The sequence below is a fragment of the Pseudopodoces humilis genome, chromosome 2 (genome assembly GCF_049639895.1).
Source record: "Pseudopodoces humilis isolate 2021_Gansu_Grassland_sample_001 chromosome 2, ASM4963989v1, whole genome shotgun sequence".
Classification (NCBI taxonomy): domain Eukaryota; kingdom Metazoa; phylum Chordata; class Aves; order Passeriformes; family Paridae; genus Pseudopodoces; species Pseudopodoces humilis.
The window spans coordinates 12,976,167-12,995,562 of NC_142201.1; the positions used below are offsets into that span (position 1 = coordinate 12,976,167).

Here is a 19,396-nt window from a genome sequence, read left to right on the forward strand (position 1 = left end):
AGCAGAGTGTGAGAGCCTCACCCTGCCTGGAAAAGCCACTGGGAAAGCAGGTTGATGCACAACTTTGGCAAGATTACGGTGCTGGTGTTCTTTAAATTGCAGATCAAGAGAGACACAATCTCCAGAATATCTGAATGTCTAAAAATGTTTTTGGGTGCTTAACCAGTTTCTCAGAAGCTTTTCCACATAAGTTTCATTAGACCAACAGTTGCTGTGCACTGAGAAAGGACTCTGCATGAAATTTCACCCTGAAGCTGGTGCCATCCAAACATTCTGCAGGAGCTTGCATTCTCTTTTATGCTCACCTTCACACCACCAGACGAGGTAAGGCCTAAGTTTATCCAAGTTCCTAGAATTCACAGTTACAGAAAGAAGGTGCCAAAGCACACAAGATGCAATCCTTGAAACAGACACATTTAAGAATGTAGATTAGTCAAGTACCTGGAAAGTCAGAGAGAACTACAGCTGACTCTTGCTTTTTAAATGGAAAAGCACTATTCAAAAATTAATATATTTACTCTCAACACCATGTGAGGTAGTAGTTTACAAATGGAAAAACTGAGTATAAGAATGTAGACATAAGGCAACACAATATAAGGCAAAATCAGGAACAAAATGCAAGCTGTTTCATCCAAGTCCAATCTGATGAGTGAAATTGTATTTACCTTTAGAAAGCCCTTAAAGATACTGAATAAAACCAAAACCAAGCTTTGAAAACACAGTACTTTGTACCAAAATATGTTAAGTAGCACAACTTGCTAAATAGTATATAAAACAGCTATAACTATGTATATTAGTACAAATGAAGAAGTGAAATCTAAATGGATTAAAGTATTAGCACCCTACAGTAAGTTTATTACATTACATTTTATCCTGAGGCATGTGATTCAGAGTAGCTAAACAAAAGTGGTTTAACACCTATTTTCCTCATCCTATTCACAATTCCACGACCATTACTCTGCCCCCACCCCAAATAATTCCTTTCTAACAGCCTCTTCCCAATATTTTATATTTGCTCAAGATAATTTTGAAGTAGTTTACTCCTACTGTATAAAGAACTCACAGGTCACCCCCACAGAGTTCCATGATGACAAAGTTATGTTCCAATTAATCACATTCTTTTCATAAATCCATACTAAAATAGGCCAAAACCAGTACTGCCAGTTCATATCCAGTTTACTTGTGGTTTTTCTTTGGGGATTTAAGAAAACATGTAGTAATATCAGAAATGACAAATTCAAGTCAGTCAATATTGCCATCCTAATTACAAAGTATAATACTTTAGAATCCTAAAATCAGAACCATAGAAACAAAGGAATAAAGTTTTTTGTTGGTAACAGTTGTCTAAACAAAACAAATTGTACAAAAAAGGTACTAGTCTTCCAAGAAGAGTTTGGTTGCTTGCTTTTAATTCTTGTACTTGAACAATCACTGCAGTCTTTTGTTACTCAAAAAACCGGTATGAATTAATGAAAATAAGCAATATTTTATTTCAATACCAGATTTATGGTTTGTGTGTTACACTGGGGCTGGTTTGACTGATATTCAACAGATATGTCTGAAACACAGAGTAACATAAATTAGACATGCCATGAGACATGTACAATTAATTTCTACTAAAACGTGGATAATGAAATCCACTTCTATGCCAATTCTTTTACACTTTTAATGGTGATAGTGACTAGTATTTTAGTAAGAGGGTAAAATTCAATAAAATGTATGAGGACAGCCATACAACTCAACGATACTGTTTGCACAGCTTCCAATTCCACTGTGAAAATACACCCCCTCCAAAATAGAAATAGGCACTTCATCTTTAAAAATGAAGCACTCTTTTGTTCTTCAGTCATCATCAACAGTTGGCTTGATTGTCACTCCTCTTCTGATCTGACCCCAACCAATTAAACTGGAAAAAAAAAAAAAAGTTTTGTATTACTTTTACTAGTAGTGAGAAATACCCTGTACAAGTCAACATCCTTCTGTCCTTCTTATGCCTTCAGTTCTCACATTTTGAATTTTCTACATTTGTCTCCCACCCAAAACATTCTACAAGAACTAAACCTGCTTAGTGGAAACACTGAATAGAGAAGGGTGAAGGACATTTGTAACCAGCTAAAGGTGTACTTCTGAAAAGAAGCTGAAAATCTGAAAATATTTTAACTTATGTTATACTGTTGGATGGTAAATCTATTCACAGCTTGATCTCTTTCATCTGTGTCTGAAATGTTGCATTGCCTTCAAAAAGAAATGAAAATTCAGTAAGAGTACAAACAGCTGTAACTCTCACTGAACAGGTAGCCTGTGATGGTAACTCAGCGCTCAGGTAAGTGCTGCTATTTATATTCAGAAAAATGAAGGCCTTTATTATAGGCCACTAACGCCTCAGAAAAATATGCTTATAAAACGAAATTCAGAATACATCCATTTCCATAGTCGGCAGGTATTTCATATTATTAGTAAGACTGTGTTCAAAACCTTTCCAATTTCTGATGAGAAACCACACATGCATCTCGATTTCCCTTGCTAAGCAGTAAAGCCTGTCTTGGGACACCAGAAAAGGAACCAAAGTTTATCACAGCAGCACTTCCCACTTTTTAGTACCACACCCATAGGTCATAACTTGACCATCTTTGAATTCACTGATCCTTGGAATCACTGGTGTATGCCATTTGCTGTTTAACCTCTCTCTATGCCTCTGTATATTTCCTTTCTATTTTATACCTTTTTTTAGTCTTGCTTTATGAACTTTCCTCTGTATTTTCAGTACTCCATTGTCTCGGGCTGCAAGTTCCTTTTCAAAGTACCAACTGTACATTATCTTTACTCCAATTAGATTTTACTACGCTAGTTTTCCCAGTTTGTCTTCTTTCCCTTTCCTCAACTTTCAGTTTCCTTGCATTGTTTTTATCTTTTTAATGCAGCATAGGAGCCATCTTTTCAATAGCTATCTTTAAAGCAGGCTGCCACTATTTGCCCACCTCATAATCCAGAGATAGGTGGTTGGCTTTTGGGCAAAATTTGGTCACGTTTTTTAACTGGGAAGGAATTTACAGCAGCAACAAAAGACACATTAGACACATTACAATTTGCACAGGCTATTAGTCTACAGCTTAATAAAAGAAAAAAAAAAAAAGCATAATTTCTAATATAGTTTCTCCTCTTCCTTCTGTTTTACCTGACTTAATTTGGGTCCTGCCTTTTTTTTTCCTCCTGCTCACAACATGTTATCTTTTGCCTTGTGGTTTTTTTTCAGAGAATAATCTCTTCCCTAATTTGTCATCTTGCTTGCAGACAGCAAGCACTAAATTCCTGTCTATATTTTCTTGTCATCTGAAAAAGAAACATGCATCCATGGATATTTAAAGCTTGGTTCCTTTCCATACGGTACAGACTTCTTGTAGAAATGGCTGTGCTCTCTCATACTACGAGGGCTGTGCAGAGCCAACAAATCTAAATACTCTTATCTTCTTATCAATCTAGTCTTACGAAACATGTGACAGGTACAGTATGTGTAATCACCTAAAGAGTGGCATGATAAAATGAATCATCAGCCAATTCTGTTCATCATTTTCAGCCTCCAAATGCTTCTGTGCAGTCAGACATTTTATATTTGTAATTTGAATGGGTCAATCCAGTTGATACTTTTTTCTTTCTTATGTGCTTGTAGTACATAAAACATGCAAACATCCCTCCTCTGTTCCCCTGCTGTTCCTTCCAGGTTGCACTAGAGATCACATGCAGCTCCACAGGTAAAGAAACACTGAGGCGTGCATAAAGATGCCTATTTGGCTTAACATTATGATAATTTTCCAACCCTTCTGCCAAGATTCCCTACTGAGCTCAATTTACAATTTGACAGTTTGGGAGACAAACTGGAACCTCAGGTGTTTCCTTGTCTGTAAACTAATAGGTACCCTCCTGACCATAGTGTTTGTTTAAAAAAGGGACAGCAATGAAATGACGCATCCACAGCTATGATGCCAATGCATTAGGAGAATCCAGAAGAATTTTTAAAACAGACATAAACTTACCTATTTTAGTACAAAATCATATCCATGTATTTTTTTGTTAACAATGTAGCAACCAGGTACTCTACCAACTTCGCACCAACTTACCGCCAGTGTTTCTCAACTCTTCGACTCAGAGCAATTTTTTCTCCCACTTCTGTGCATACAGGGTTAGTTAGCACAATCTTTCCCAAATCAGCCTTTACAGCACTGACTCTCCCTCCAGTAGACAAGGATCCTATGTTTACCATTAGAACTTCATTCTTTGATAATTTTTGCACCTGCAGTCAGACATACAAAACTCTGAAACATAAGCTTTAGTACTAAAAAACAAATAGCACAGAAAGTACCAAGTATTTTGTTACCTTTTTGCCACAAAAAAAGATACAGCTGAGAAATACTATTAATATACACACACAAACTATGGGCAGCAGTGTCAGTAGATAAAAGTTTTATATGCCAAAGGACAAATACATAAATATGCTACACATGTAGTTCTGAGATTCTTGGTATGATGCATGTTCTTGGGATTTATTTGCATTTTCTATAAACTATAGTGATGATTTCATATAATGTATTATAAACAGTGACAGATGTTGTTACAAAATGTGATGTCATACAGACCATTTACTAGGATGGTGTATTCTCATTTCCCTTATGCCTACATAAAAAAAATCAAAAATAATATCACAGGATAAGAGAACACTGAAGCACTTAACTCACTGTTACATGTAACAGTTTAGATTTAAATGCTAACAGGGGAAATTATGATCTTTTAATCTGTGTAAAACAGACCGTGTTACACAAGTTTATGCTGTGCCTCAAGTTCAGGTTTTTTTCAGAGTATTTAAAAAATACTTAAATTTTTAAAAATTCTTCAGTGAAAAAAACCTACAAAAAGCATGTCAGTAGGAAGTAGATCAGTACCACTGTAAAACTTATTATTGCACAAACTAATAGGATGATAGCAAAAGAAAACAAGTACTAGCATGTTAGAAAAATACACACCGTAACACAAATACTTTATGCTGCTTTTAACTACTGATATGAATTTCTACTCCTCTGAAAACCATTCTACAGCATTAAATAAGCAGGTAAGTTTTGTGACAAGCTTGTATCAACAATGAGACAAAATTTCTACATATGATCAAAAAAATATATTCATTAATGAAAATTAGCACAGGAGCAAAATCAGGAAAAACAAAAGAAGGGGCACAGACCTTTGCAGCTTTCTTGTCTCCTTCAGTGCGCACACCTAAGAGTCGTCTCAGCAAGAAGTAGGAAATTTCTAGCTCTGTAAATATTTCTGGCAGTGCCCCAACTGCACCAAGAACTTGGCCCACCATGCGGTCAGCCCGGCACAAAGTGGGATCAATCTTAGTGCCAACACCTACAACACAACAAGGGAAGTCACAAAGAGTAACTGAAAGGTAGATGTCATTTTTATGTGCTAATATATTTGATGATGACCTAAAAAACCAGAGAATGCACTGGGAATTCCTTATTCCCGGACAGTACTTTCAGAATGTCAGCAAGACTGTGAGCTCTGTCTGAACAGATGAAGAAATATTGTGCTGTTAAAGCTGGTACAATTAACAGTGCAAGCTGATCTGCCTTGGACATTTAGGTAAATTATTTAATTCCTAAATATCCATTTTTCACACCAAACCTTGTCTCTCTCTACATATATGAACTATCTAAAAATGCTCATGGTATTTTTGTTAATTATACTGAAATTCATTGTTGAATGAAACCAATGTTATTGAATGTTTTCAATAAGCATGAAGAAATTAATCTTTTCTTAAGAGAATATTCTTACCTATAAGGCCTCCTGGAGCAGCATATTGTAGATCATTGTGCTCAGCAAAGAGTGAAACAATTTTGGAAAAGATTGGCTTGCACATGAGTTTGCCTTCACTGTCCTTGGACACAATACCAGGCCGCACCTCAATTTCCTGGCCCACCTAATGACAAAAATGGAAGTGTTCAACTGGTTATTTCACAGGAACACAAAGCTGACTAGTCACAGATAAGACTTATATAACCCAAAATCTACCTTTTATACAAGTCCTTGGTTCTGGGCTACTGTAGAACTTGTAGGATTTCTGTTGCACCATTTGCTGCAAGTTGAACAATACTTACAGCAAATGTTACAACTGGTTTTCAATACAATTTGTAAAACCGCTTTAGCAAAGGATCTTTATCAGCAGTAATTTCAACAATTAAATTTCAGTTTAATTTTTAAATGTATTTAATTTAGGAATATTTCAACACTGAGAAGAATTAATTCAATCAGTGTAACTGATCAACATCAATACACTGCAAACCAGAGAAAGTACAAGCTGTATAAATGTTCAAAGACATAGTTTGCTCTCTAGCAAGGCAATAGTTTGAAGTTTCTGTCTATTGCTGGCAAGCAAGCAAAACAAAAAAATCAAAATATACAGAACACTTAAATGGGGAAGTGGGACCTGTGAGAACCTATACACACTTCCAAGGTGCTTTTGAAGTTCTATTCCTCTCCTCTTCCCCACAATAATTCATCAAACGGAAGTAGTAGAACAGGAAAAAAATAGCTCCTTCCATTTTTGTGAGGAATTAAATCTGTTATCATTATTAACAAAAATTAAGACTATAATAATATATTTAAAAAATTAAAACCAGTGCTTCTTGGTCTGGTATTTTAAAACTGTAAAGTGAAAATGAGGTACAGACAGAAAGGATACGTGCCATGTAACTGTATTCAAGTTTAAAAAAAAATCAATTGTATAGATATATTTTGTAGCAAGCATGGAAAAACTCTACTCATTGTCATTACAAATTTCAGTCAAGGAAGAGAAAGGGTTACCTTTAAAACACCCTTTAGAATACTCCCACCGGCAACACCTCCCTTAAGGTCATCAACTTCACAGCCAGGCTTGTTGACATCAAAAGATCTAATTACTGAAAAGATCATAACCAGGATTAAATTTACTGTCAGATTTTGAAACAGCGTCTTTCTTTAGCAACTTAGACGACTTCTCTGTTCTTATGAAAGGATACACATATTTACAAATATTACAAAAACAGAACAATATTTTATTCCAAATTTTAGGCAGACAATTTTATTCTCAAAACCATTTGAACTGCATATATATAAATGTTTCATAAGACTTCTTCTGCATAGCGGAAAGTAACTTAAAGATCTGAAAAAAAAAGCAGTGATTAACCATTTTACAAAACCTCTTCAATATTCACAATGTTAATTGTGAATACCACACCTTTGTTTTACTGTACTCATAGTTGGACACTGTAACCTTCATGTAACACGGTCAATTTTTATGCATTTATGCAATGTAGGACTCCCTTGGATTATTTGATAAAGAAGGCAAGCAAATGAATTCCTTGTAGGAACTGCATTTCATAGTATGCTGGACAAGAACTGAAACTTTGACCATTATAACCAGGAGAAAGGAGACTAACACAAAAGATTTAACCCAGCTACCCAAAATATTTCCATGGAAATAATTTAATTGTCAAATTCATCAGTTTGCCAATATTTTGTTAAATCAAAACTAAATTCATAGCAACTAAAGAGATGTTTTTAAGATACAGACAAATTTCTCATTTCTATTGCATTTTAGTGCTGTCATATGCCCAGAATATACACAAAACCAACAGCAATTACAATTGTTTATTGTATACAACAATAAACAAACAATACAGACCTCAGAAGACATGCAAGTTTTAAAATAAGAGGGTCCTAAATAGTCCTTTTAAACCCACCTCTGTTTAGGGCACTCAGCTATTCTAAGTATAAACACATGCAGAAAATGTTTGGCCACAGATACCCAGGCCTGAACATTTACATACCAATGAGCCTTGGTTCAGAAGTGAAGTCTCGCAAAGGGACTGGGATTTTCTTCACTATGTACTCGCAAACCACCTCAATGTTGTACTTCAGCTGTGCTGAGATTGGAATTATTGGAGCTCCTTCTGCAACTGTACCTAAAACAAAAGCAAGTTTAACATTAAGCCTTAATATGTCCAAGTGTTCTGTCCTTGTTAAAAATACTAAAGAATTCTGTGGCATGCATATTTCCCAAAGCAACATCAGAGGATCTATCCTCCCCATCAACATTTTAGCCCACATCAGCCACACCTATTTTTTGAGGCATTTTGAAAATGTGCAAGATAATCTTAGTTTTAATATGTCTATGTTCCTTGTGATAACTCCAGTTTTCAAACTCCAAATTTACAGATTGAGCCACTCTGACAGAGTTATAAACAGCTTCTGCAAGGCAACAATTATGAAAAAGAAAAACCCACTGGCAATGTCTGATGGTGACAATCTAGCTCTGCAGCTTGTCACATACCCCACCTACTGCAGATAAACAGAGAAAATTTGAAAGCTCTAGGGAAAGATAAAACACTATGAAGGTGAGCAGACCTTTACAGAGTATGGTAACACTGCTCAAACTAGATTTACACAGACAGATGAAAGAGCAATCTTTTGTCATTAGATAACAAAAATTAATATATTAAAAAAATTAATATATTTAAACCCACTTGTTAGGTGTCCCTAACAAGTACAGCTTCCTTCTCTCCTGCACTGCAGTAAAATCACAGCAAAAGCTCTACCAAAGAAGCATTCCAGGAAGAAATCACAAATCTACTGAAAGCTACTACGTAAGAGCGATTGATGTTAGCTTTACATCTAGAGCTCTGACCCAGCGCCACAACACTATTGCAAGCAAGCAGGCTGAAACAGGCAAGAAGCACAACTCCCAGGGTCTAATTTTCATATTTACAGACCATGTACACCAGCACTAAGAGAAACTTTCCTATGAATATACAGAAAACCACTGTGTCAATGTCTCAACACTGAATTTCTACCACTAACTGGATTTCTGCTCTTGAAAACTTACCTTGTACAAATGCAAGAATCTGTTCATACTGCTCTTTAGCCTGGCTCTCTTTCACCAAGTCAATCTTATTCTGTAGAATTAAAATGTGCTTCAGTTTCATGATTTCTATAGCAGCTAGATGTTCTGAGGTCTGAGGTTGAGGACATGACTCGTTACCAGCTGAAAGAAGAGAAGTGACTGGAATTTAGAAACTATAAAGACAGACAAAATTCCTACAGTCAGGACATCTACTTCCATCTACTATCACTATGTAAAAAAGAAAAGACAGTTGTCTCTCAGTAATCTACACGTGAAGCAACCACATCAACAAGCACCTATTCTCCCCTACAGCTGCTGGCTGTAGCCTCCACACAATGCAGGACAGATAAGCGGCTGACAGAGAGGCTCCCCCATTCTACCTGCTCCCACTAGGAACACGCACCTAAAATATCCAAAGATACCAACACCTAACTTGGTTTACTCCATCCTTTAGCTCTTCAGATATCCCAGTGTTGACTGTAGCATAATCAACAAATCACCTTTCAAGAAATATCTTAACATTTTCTTATCAGTAAAGTCATAAAAATACCAAGATCCCCAAACTCTGTAATAATTCCATTAAGTAAGTGAATAGGGCAATCATCAGTAGGTTTAGACTTCAGCTAAGAAGCCAGCATTGGCCGATGTGCCATTATGGTGGTTAATCTTGCCTGAAGTTTGGTCTATCACACTTTCTAGAGATAAACAGGCAGAAGAAATAATAGCTCATTGTTTATCTCAGACTTTAAATTACAATATCTGAAGCTGTTTTTAGCTTTTGTTGACATATCCTATCATGGTAAGATAATTGCTATGTATCACTATAGAACACTAGAGTGCTCTACAGACATAGAAAAATCAGTTTTACTCACTTTCTGTTGCTTGCAAATCAGAACAAAAGTTGTCTGGATTAGATTAAATCTCCTCTACTTAATTTTTGCATATATTTATCTGGGTTTACTGTTTGTACTGTTTTTTGTGAACTCTACTGTATGGCAAAGCCTACATGCATATTTAAAGGAAACTGAACCTTCAGAGAAACTCAAAATGCAGCTAATTCATTTCCATAAAGTGATAAAAATGTTGCAGTACTATACTATTACAAGGTTTTATATTACCTATCTTCTATCAATGGGGCCAGCTACCAGACTAGTGAGTATGGATAGCTGTGTTTAAAACAAACCAGCTTGTTAGAGTGCATTGCCATTGTAGCAGCACTTTAATCTCTTTAATAAATATCAAAAGCATTCACTTGTTTAAATTGCTCACCACATCCCAGGAGGTTTTAAAGCCCATATAAAGTTGCTTCATACTACTACAGAATGGGGCTATGCTTTTGGGTAGCAATTGTTACCTATCAACAGTAAAGCTGCATCCATTACTGCTGCACCGTTCAACATGGTAGCCATCAAAATATCGTGGCCAGGACAATCCACAAAAGAGACATGCCTGTTGTAGGAGAAGGTGAAAGAGAAATCCAAAAGCCCATTATCAACAACTCCTCTGACTGATTTATGTCAGTGATTAGGCAGACACAGAAGTTAAAATAATCCTTAAAATAGTATTTTCAAGAAAGTTCTAAAAGAACACGAACACTACTGAACAGCTACTGAATACTTTTTCTGAGTTTTAAGATGTAATACCATATATCCACATTAAGTACCTCTTTAATATTTCACCAATTTACTCATAAATTAGATTAGAGTTAAATGCACCAGGATAAAAGCCTGGAATCAAACCAACTCACCACCACTAACCCAAAATGGGATTTCTCTTACCTCTTTTAAAAGACATCTCCCATTTTTCAATTTTAGGAAAATATGCATCTTTAATTACATGGTTATAACTGCACTTCAAAGATTTGTCTACAGACATGATGTTACATTTCCAACCTTATGACTTTATTGTGCGGACCAAGATACTTGATTCACTATCTTCTTTCCTGAACCTATCTAGTGAAGAATCCTTGTTCTTAGTAGCAGGCCACCAAAAAGCAAGGGACTAATTTTGTGCTTTGCTGATGATAGAAATCTACTACACGCAAATAACTAGTAGGATAGAGAATGCAAAGCTTTTAACCAGTTGTTTCACAATGGCTGCCTGCCTGTCACACTCCAACAGAAATTAATCTTAGTACAAGTGCTCTGCTGGAATCTGAGAAAAGGAAAGACACAGTTACAGTCCCACATGAATTTTATCACAAACATGAATTAAGAATCTTGTACAACAGTCTTCATGACTGCTCTCATTTGACCAATCAATGTGCAGACCCATGTAACCACTGCATAAAGACCGTGCTATACTTTATCAGAAATCAAATAAATAAACTCTTGGCCTCCAGTCAGAGAAGTGATCTCATATTAAACATCAGGCTTTCGTATATTCATTTAAAAAATTTTGAAAATTCTGCCCTTAGGAAGAAATTATTTAACGAAGGTCACCCTTCCAAAAGGGATTTTAGAGATGTGTTTGTGAGGTCCACATTAGCTCTCAATCTAGCTAGTTTAAAATGTACTTATATTAATAGCAGAAATATTTCACTTCAAAGTCCTGCAAGTAGCTGAGGACAGCAGACACAGCTGTGTCACAGCTGTAAGCATGAAGTGCTCATCACCATCAATGAATTCAGGGCAGATTAGACAATGCCTTAGCCCAGGAGTGCCTCACCTAAGAATGTGTAGTCTGATCAAACCCATTCAGCTCACAGCTCAATCCTGTTTTCATACAAAGGGAAGTAAACACAATTTATCCAGTAATTTAAAGTAGTTACCTGACTAGTTTAAAGTTCCCTTTGGTGCCAGGAATATCTGTTGGGAACTCATCTGGGGTGCTACTTCCACAGGATCGGTAACACTCTGGTCGAGAGCAGCTTGGGTCGTCCAGCTTGTAAATCTGTGATTTTTTAAAATTGAAAAAATTACAACCCCCCCCTAAAATATATTAGCAACGTAGCTGCTGCATTTACAGCGATGACTCACCTTTGCATTAGCATAACCCAGCTTGATTGTAATATTTCTTTCCAGTTCATTTTTAAATCTGACAGTATGAACTCCAGATATAGCTTTGACTACTGTTGACTTTCCATGGGCTACATGACCAATTGTACCTATGTTTTAAAAGGAAATGTTTGTCAATAACCCACAGTTTAATTTTGTGCAATGTTCCACTACAATCAATACACAATTACCCCAAATTCACAGCCAGTAAATCCAGAATCCCCATCAAAGGTACATATGGAATTAGTAATCATTTTTGTTTAAACGAACAAGACCTGAAATTGCACTCCCAATGAAAAGATCTTTGCATTTAAATTAAACTAATTTCAATGCTTTATTTCAAGGTATAACAAAGTTTGCTTTAGCAACTTTAGCACTTCCCCACACTATTCAATGGTGTTCCTGAAGTAAAATTGGTGCTTTTCAAGTCAAAAGTGCTTGACAATTCCCTAAAATTACTGTGTAATCGTTTCTGTACAAATTTCTTGAAAGCATTACCACATAGGCACCATCTGCTACTGCATGAGCACCAGAGTCACCTTAACACACCCCTCTTTTTTATAAGGTTTTTTTTTTTTACCTATATTAATTGTTGCTTGTCTGCTGATGACTTCTGGTGAAAGAGGCGTCAACTTGGTAACATCCTGTATAAGGGAGATTTTAGAATTTATTAATCTTGCATACAGATGTTTAGAAAGTTAAAAATTTAGAAACTTGAAAATTATCTGATAGTTCTATTCAGCAAAATCCAGGTAGATTATGTGCATTCCAGTCTTTTAAGTGTGTGAAATATGACCAAAAGTGAACCAAGTCCTGGTTGTGAATCAGTACAGACTACAATTCAAAACCCTGACTGTAAATCAGTCTTGGCTGCTAAGTGTTAATGATGGGAGTAAAAAGAACCTTCAAAAGAAGCTTATAAGAAAATACCCCAAGCCTTTACCTACCCCTGAACCTAAATTACACATAACAGGGAAATTCATTTTCAACAGTCTGTATGATGAACAGCACTAACATTTTAAAAACAAAGCTTTGTCAATAAACAGTTGTTTAATAGGTATAAGGTTCCACTACAGCCAATATGTAATTAGAACTAATACTTTTGAGTCACTGAGTCCAGAGGTTTCATTAGCATCATGGCTTTTAATTCTTTTTAATAGCTACTTTTTTCCTCAGATACTGTTATTGCTGCTTCAGGTACCAGACAAAAATTCTGCTGTCCTAAATAGTCTGTGTGAAAACTTATTGGTAGCTACTGGCAAAACAAAAACCTCACAAATACACTCTACAGAGATAAGGAAATAACTCTGAAAGAGTTGTTTAGGTTTTTTTTAAAGCTGTTTGTCCAAATAATGGACAAATGTTGAAATCCACTGAAATGTTCCTCTATAAAGCTAATATCTATTGTGCAACAAATTCACATGGATTAGCCACTCAGTTCAAGCAAAGATTCATGATGCCAGAGGAGTCCTCAGTGCAGGACAAAATTTAAGATACAAATAATACAAACATAAAATCACATATTGTTTACGCTGTTACATGAAGGTTCTGTGCAAAATGATCAAACATCTGTGTAAAAACGTAAGCTCACTCATTCTGTTCTCAAGCACGACATGAATAAAACGTTCACCTTCAATACAAAGCAAGTTTTGAACACTTAAGACACACAATTACATTTATATTTCTCATATATCGAGCTTAAAATGACTTCCCAGCAATGGGAATGCGACCTGCAGATGGCACCATGTGGCCAGGCGACCAGAATTTCAGCGTGATGCAATTCCTGCCACCAGAATTCTTCCTGGTGCACACAATCATGCACGCATGGAGTTTTTTTCTCAAGACTGCTATAAGGCTATTGTTCAGCAAGAAACTCCACTCAGCTGTAAGCACTCAAGGGCCGGCAGAAAAGGCCTTAAAGGTAATACGTGCTGACCTTTCAGCTAGCCTCTATATGTGCCTTTTCTGACTAGGGCATGCCATGGTCAACAATGACAGGAAGCAAAGAAACTATATGAAATAACCGACACGCTCGCTGTAACACAAGGGAATTCCTGTGCTCAAGCCCGAGGAACATCAAACATTATCACTGCAAAGACAAATAAGCTGTTCCCAGTTTAAACATCGGGGACACAGCAACAGGATTTTTGACTATGTACGTTATAATACACTTCAATTTGAAATACACATTACATATACACTTAGACTAGCATATAAACGTAGTAAGTGAGGGAGCCCAGACGAGATATTTAATAGGCAAGGCTGCCATAGCAGGACACCACTGCAACTGGTTGCAACAGTAAGTAGAACTGGTATTCTGGTATAGGCAGAACTGGTATATATTAACAGACAAGAAAATTTTCTTGGCAAACCAACCAAGACAGGGCTGGTAGACAACCCCTCGAGCTTGCTGGAGAAACACAGTTCAAATTTATGGTTCTACTTCGGATGACTCTTTAATACCACAGAACAAGGCAAACCTTACACGAGGAAAACTGCACCCACCAGTGAGCCATAAAACCTTCAGCCGCACCGGCGGGACACGGACCCACTGAGCCTCGCACTCATCGGGAGGAGAAGCCCGGGCGCCCCACACCCACCACGACCGGCTGGACCTGCTCCCTGCGCCGCCGCTCTGCCCCGCGCCCCCCTGCCTCCCAGCGTGCTGAGCTCGGCTCCCCGAGGCGTCACCGCCTCCTGCGCCCCCTCGGAACGCATCGGCGGCGGTGAGGCCCAGCAGAAGGCTCGGAGCCCCCTCGGGCTGCACCCCCCACCCACTCGCCCGAAACAGCCCGCCCGCACCCTCCGCTCCCAGGAAGCCCCCGCCGAGTCCCGGGAGCTCCATCTCGCTCCTGGGCGCTCCACGGGCAGCGCTCACCAAGGTGCCGAGATCCTGCCGGCTGAGGTGCGGCTGCCCCAGAGTCACTCCCGCCTCGTCCCCCGCCATCTTGGCCCGAGTAGGAAGTGAGTAGTCCCGCGCTGCCGCCTGACCGCCGGCTTCTCCTCCCCTCGGCGCCGCCGCTGCCGGCCCGCAGCCTCCGACACACAGCGCGGCACCGGCCGGCCCGGGAGAGGACACCGAGCTCAAGGAAAAACCGCGATCAGAGCCGGAGGGCTGCCGTCGGCCCCGCGGCGTGGCGGCCACGAGTCAGGCGCTTTTCCGGGCAGCCCTGTAAAGGACCCCCGGTCGCCCACAGGCCGGGTGATGCAACCGGGGCCTGCGGCGGGGCCGCGCAGCGTGCGCGGGCGGGGGAGCGTGCGCGTGCACGGGGCGGGAGCGCGGGCGGCGGGTAACGGGCGCGGGAGCGCGGGGAGAGCCCGGGGCGGGCTCGGCGCGCCGGCGGGAGCGCGCAGCTCGGCCGATGCCGGGAGCCCGCCAGGACGGACGGCCCGAAAAGCTCGCCACAGAGCGCCGGGAGCCCAGCATAGGCCGCGCTGGTGCCGTGCGGCGCGGGTGTGAAACAGCGCCGTGGCTGCGGGAGTGGACCGGGCTCGGTGAAAGACACACCGAAGGCGGGAGGATCGTGTGCTCAGGGTTTGTTGCTGTGCGGATTTATTTGGGGTGCCGAGGGGGTGCGATGCAGAAAGACAGCTGCGGGGAGGACTGAAGCACGATGTCCCTGTATGTACTGAAAGGAGCACATCGGCCGCGGTGTCTGCTTGAAGATGAACGTGTCACTGTACATGTGTTATAACCTTTGCTGGCCATCGGCATGAGAATATTTTTCTAATTTCAATCTTTTTTCTTGCTACTGTCTCTTGTAGACTGGGCGCTTTTTGTTAGGGAGACCATGTGGATGTGAGAGCTGCCCCAACATACGAACAACCTGAGTGTTCTGTACGAAACAGGTAAAAATCCCACCAAGCACTTGCCATTTCCAGAGTTGGGTATGACATAATTGCGTTAAAAATTGAATAAAGTCCCTAATCCAGTGATGAGAGCCAGTTCAGAGGTTCGCCGAGAGTAAAGGCCAAACTCCCAATCCTTCCCTGTGGGGAAATCAAACTGGTTTCATGGGAACTTTTTAAAGGCATAGAGAATGTTGCTGATAGGATTTCCTCCGTGGTCAGGGAAACAGGTTTCAATGCAGGTAACCAGTTATCTCAAATATGTGTGTATTGTGCCAACAACAGCGGCTTTGTCTGTTAGAAAACACGTTTTTTCTCAGACTTTGCCTGGCTTTGCAGGTCAAAAAAAGCAGGTTTGGGGCAGACAACCACGTGATTGAAATATGATGATGGAAATCTGTGTGAAACTGGTATGCCTGGTTTAACAATGGGTGTAACCTCCCACTTTCCCAAATACTACTATTTCCATGCTTTCCTGATACAAGAGTTAGGAGTGAGTTCTGCTCACTTTTTACCTAGAGCAAATACATTGCCAGTGGTCTTGATCTGAAGAAAATAACAGAAACACATTTAAGAAACCTACCAGTATCTATGATGGTGTTGCCAATGACAAAATGTATTTTGTTTGGCAACCAATCACGTTGTACATTGATCTGGAAAATAAATGTTCATATCTAATCTTTTATCAGGCCACATGGTGTTTTCAGTTTTGTGTTAAATATCTCACTTCCGGGAAAAACAACTGAGATATACAAGGTGTAGTGGGAACATGATGCAATACTTGGTTATAGTTGCCTCCATGTTCACACATGTATAATCCCTCTTTTATGAAAATGAACAGAGAATACTGGACTTTGCAGTTACTTAGCTATTTAAATTATGCAATAAATGCAGTGCAGTATAGAAGCATAGAAATAGTTTTTGCCACATTTGAAACAGCTTTTAAAAGTGACTTAATCCTTGCCAAACTCCCTGTCAGGAATATGAAAAAAAATACACAAACTGTTGTTTCTGTTTTAACAATGAGATTGTATGTTTTACATATCCGGAGGTGCTCTTGCTATTTTGATTCACTTATTTAGAAATGTTTGTAGTACAGAGAAAACCCAAAAAAGTCTATAGTCTGCAAATGTCTAATTATTGTAGGATCGTAGGGTGGTTTAGGTTGGAAGATCTCAAAGATTTTCAAAAGATCTCAAAGATCATTGAGTTCAAATCTTCCTGCTGTGGGCAGAAACACCTTCCCCCAGACCAGGTTGCTCAAAGCCCCATCCAGCCTGGCCTTGAACACTTCCAGGGATGGGACATCCACAGCTTCCCTGAGCAGCCTGTGCCAGGGCCTCACTGCCCTCCCACTAAAGAATTTCTTCCTAGAACCTAATCTAAACCTGCCCTCTTTCAGTTTAAAGCCTTTCCCCCTTGTTCGGTTACTACATGCCCTTGTGAAAAGTCCACTTTCTAGCCTTCATTTGGGCTCCCTTTAAGTACTGAAAACTTCTATAAGGTTTCCTCAGAGTCTTCTCTTGTCCAGGCTGAACAATCCCAACTAAAATGAAACTAAAATTTCTAGGAGTTGATATTATATCATATGTCAATATACCTGTATTGTACATGTATGTATGAATAAATAAAGTTTAAAAATATTAGAACTAAATCTTAGCTAGTGTATTAATATAGCTCAAAAACTATATCCAGAATTTTATTCATTGCAATAGTCTCATTTAAGCTAGTGGTAACTACTTAGCCACTGACTTTGTACATATGCCTAAATCAGAGGGGTCAACCCAAATCACATTTGAAATTAATATTCAGTAGGGTAATGTTGATACTAATGGTCATTGTCAGAGGCCTAAATTTAATTATTTAATTTTATTTAGGAGACTAAAACTGAGACATTATTAACATATTTTGATTTTTTTGGTAGAAGCAAATTGTTCAAGGTGAGGGAGAAGGGGATGGGAGGAGGTTTTTGTGCTTTGAAATGTTGAGCTGTTTTAAATGTCAAAGCTGTTGTGGTTTTATTTTGTGGCTAGGTTTGAGGTCCCCTTCTGTGACAGTGTGTAGGAGACCTGAAGATCGTCTTGTGCCTCAGCTTGACACAAACTGCAGACAGCAAAATGACAGACAGGTAAAACATAAAAGTCTTGCTTAGCTTTTTCCACACTTGCTGACCTATGGAAGTCAATAGTCTGAGGAGTGCAGAAGGATGCATGAAGTTTTGGTTGTATCATTTCTGTATATTAGAAACTTAATTTCTACTCATTTTTCTTCCTTGAATTATTAGATATGGGTGGGTACATTCTTGCTGCAGCAGGAGATGTACCTTATGCAAAAGGGAGGGAATGTCTTTCCTTTGAGACATAGGGGGCTGGAATACATGCTGTCTTGGCAGGGTCAGTCTGTAAAGGCCAGTTTTTTCACCATAAGCGCACAAATAACAGGTTATAAAACAGTTACTGGGGAGATGGGGCAAATTTACTGCATGGGTGAATGAGATGGAATACTAAGGAGTTGCAAAGCCAGAGGTCTGGCCATTGGGATGAAAGAGTGAATGGGAGGTTGATTGTAGTAGAGGGAGCAGTAGGTGGGCAGTTGAACAGAGTGGGAATAGCATTGGGAACTCTTTGTGAAGCACCACATGGAATAGCTAGTTCATTATGTGGAGCTGTGGAGGGTGGGAAAGACATTCAGCTTGGGGGTGGCAGCTATAGAGAAGGTAACTTGTTTTATAAATCAAGAATGGGGAGGGGGTGGTAGTGAGAGATTGAAAATAGGCTGTGAAGGGGATGGGAACAGCAGTAAACAGGGAGAGGATGGCCTGCTATTTAAAGCAATGAGTGACATAGAAGGGTAGCAAATGGTTTGGGGGTGGTAGTGGCAAACCAAAGGTCCGCGTAGGTTAGTTCATCTCTCACAATAAAATCAGAGTTTGCCAGGCAAAAGCAAAATAGCGAAAGCAAGGGGGTGATGTTTGTACTAAGGCAGAGCCCTGCTCACCCCGCTCAGGGCTGTGCTCCCTGTGTGCAGTTTGTTCGCTGCTCAAGGGCTGCCGGCCCTGGCCCCTGGGGCTGTGGTGCCCCGGTTCCCACGCCGGCTGACAAGGCAGAAAGCAGGGAGCTGGGATCAGCCCGCAGCACCTGCGGCTGGCCGGTGTCCGGGAAGGAGCTCAGCTGGCACCGAGCAGGGGTTGCTGTAGCCCGGGGCAGGATGCAGCGCTACACCGGGCAGCTGCCAGAGAAAACTGAGAGCTGCCACAGCCTCGGAGAAATTGGCCGCAGTCTGGAGGCAACGGGGTGGAAGAGAGCAGCGCAACATCGACCCTCCGAAAGCGGACGCGTGTGGATGCGCTTCCTTGCGGGCCGGACGCAGATGATGCTTCTCGGTGTCACTTTCTCCAGCCGTGCTTCTCGAGGCGTGCCGGGGCCCCGGGGTCTGGCTGAGCCCGCGCGGGGCGGGGGCTGGCGAGCGGGGCCGGCCCGGGGCGGTGCGGGTGCCGGAGCTGTCCCTTGCCCCGGGCCCGCCCGCGCGGCCGCAGGTGCGGCGGAAGTGACGGCCGGCGCGGTGCTGCCGGGGGAACATGGCGCCCGCGGCCGCGCGGGGCAGCGCGGAAGGTAAACAA

General features: G+C 40.2%; 2 protein-coding genes across 8 annotated transcripts in view; one reads left to right on the forward strand and one right to left on the reverse strand.

Moving 5' to 3' along the window:
• Positions 1–1,158: 1,158 nt before the first annotated feature.
• EIF2S3 (eukaryotic translation initiation factor 2 subunit gamma) lies at positions 1,159–15,046 on the reverse strand. Its single transcript, XM_005516698.3, has 12 exons — positions 14,807–15,046; positions 12,509–12,572; positions 11,911–12,038; positions 11,703–11,824; positions 10,287–10,381; positions 8,915–9,073; positions 7,860–7,994; positions 6,856–6,950; positions 5,827–5,971; positions 5,228–5,397; positions 4,116–4,288; positions 1,159–1,906 (listed from the first exon to the last, which is right to left on the reverse strand). The coding sequence occupies exons 1-12, from the start codon at positions 14,873–14,875 to the stop codon at positions 1,843–1,845; spliced, it is 1,419 nt and encodes a 472-aa protein (XP_005516755.1). The 5' UTR covers positions 14,876–15,046; the 3' UTR covers positions 1,159–1,842.
• KLHL15 (kelch like family member 15) overlaps positions 14,777–19,396 on the forward strand; it is a 28,650-nt gene continuing 24,030 nt past the window's right edge. For 4 of the 7 annotated variants that reach the window (XM_088051534.1, XM_014249071.2, XM_088051537.1 and 1 more), the window contains exons 1-3: positions 15,219–15,463; positions 15,694–15,777; positions 17,811–17,905. The gene's annotated coding sequence lies outside the window, so the exon portion shown is untranslated. Of the gene's footprint in view, positions 14,893–15,218; positions 15,464–15,693; positions 15,778–17,810; positions 17,906–19,312; positions 19,389–19,396 lie in introns of those variants that run through there. The other 3 variants (XM_088051536.1, XM_014249084.2, XM_005516697.3) reach the window with 3 other exon arrangements.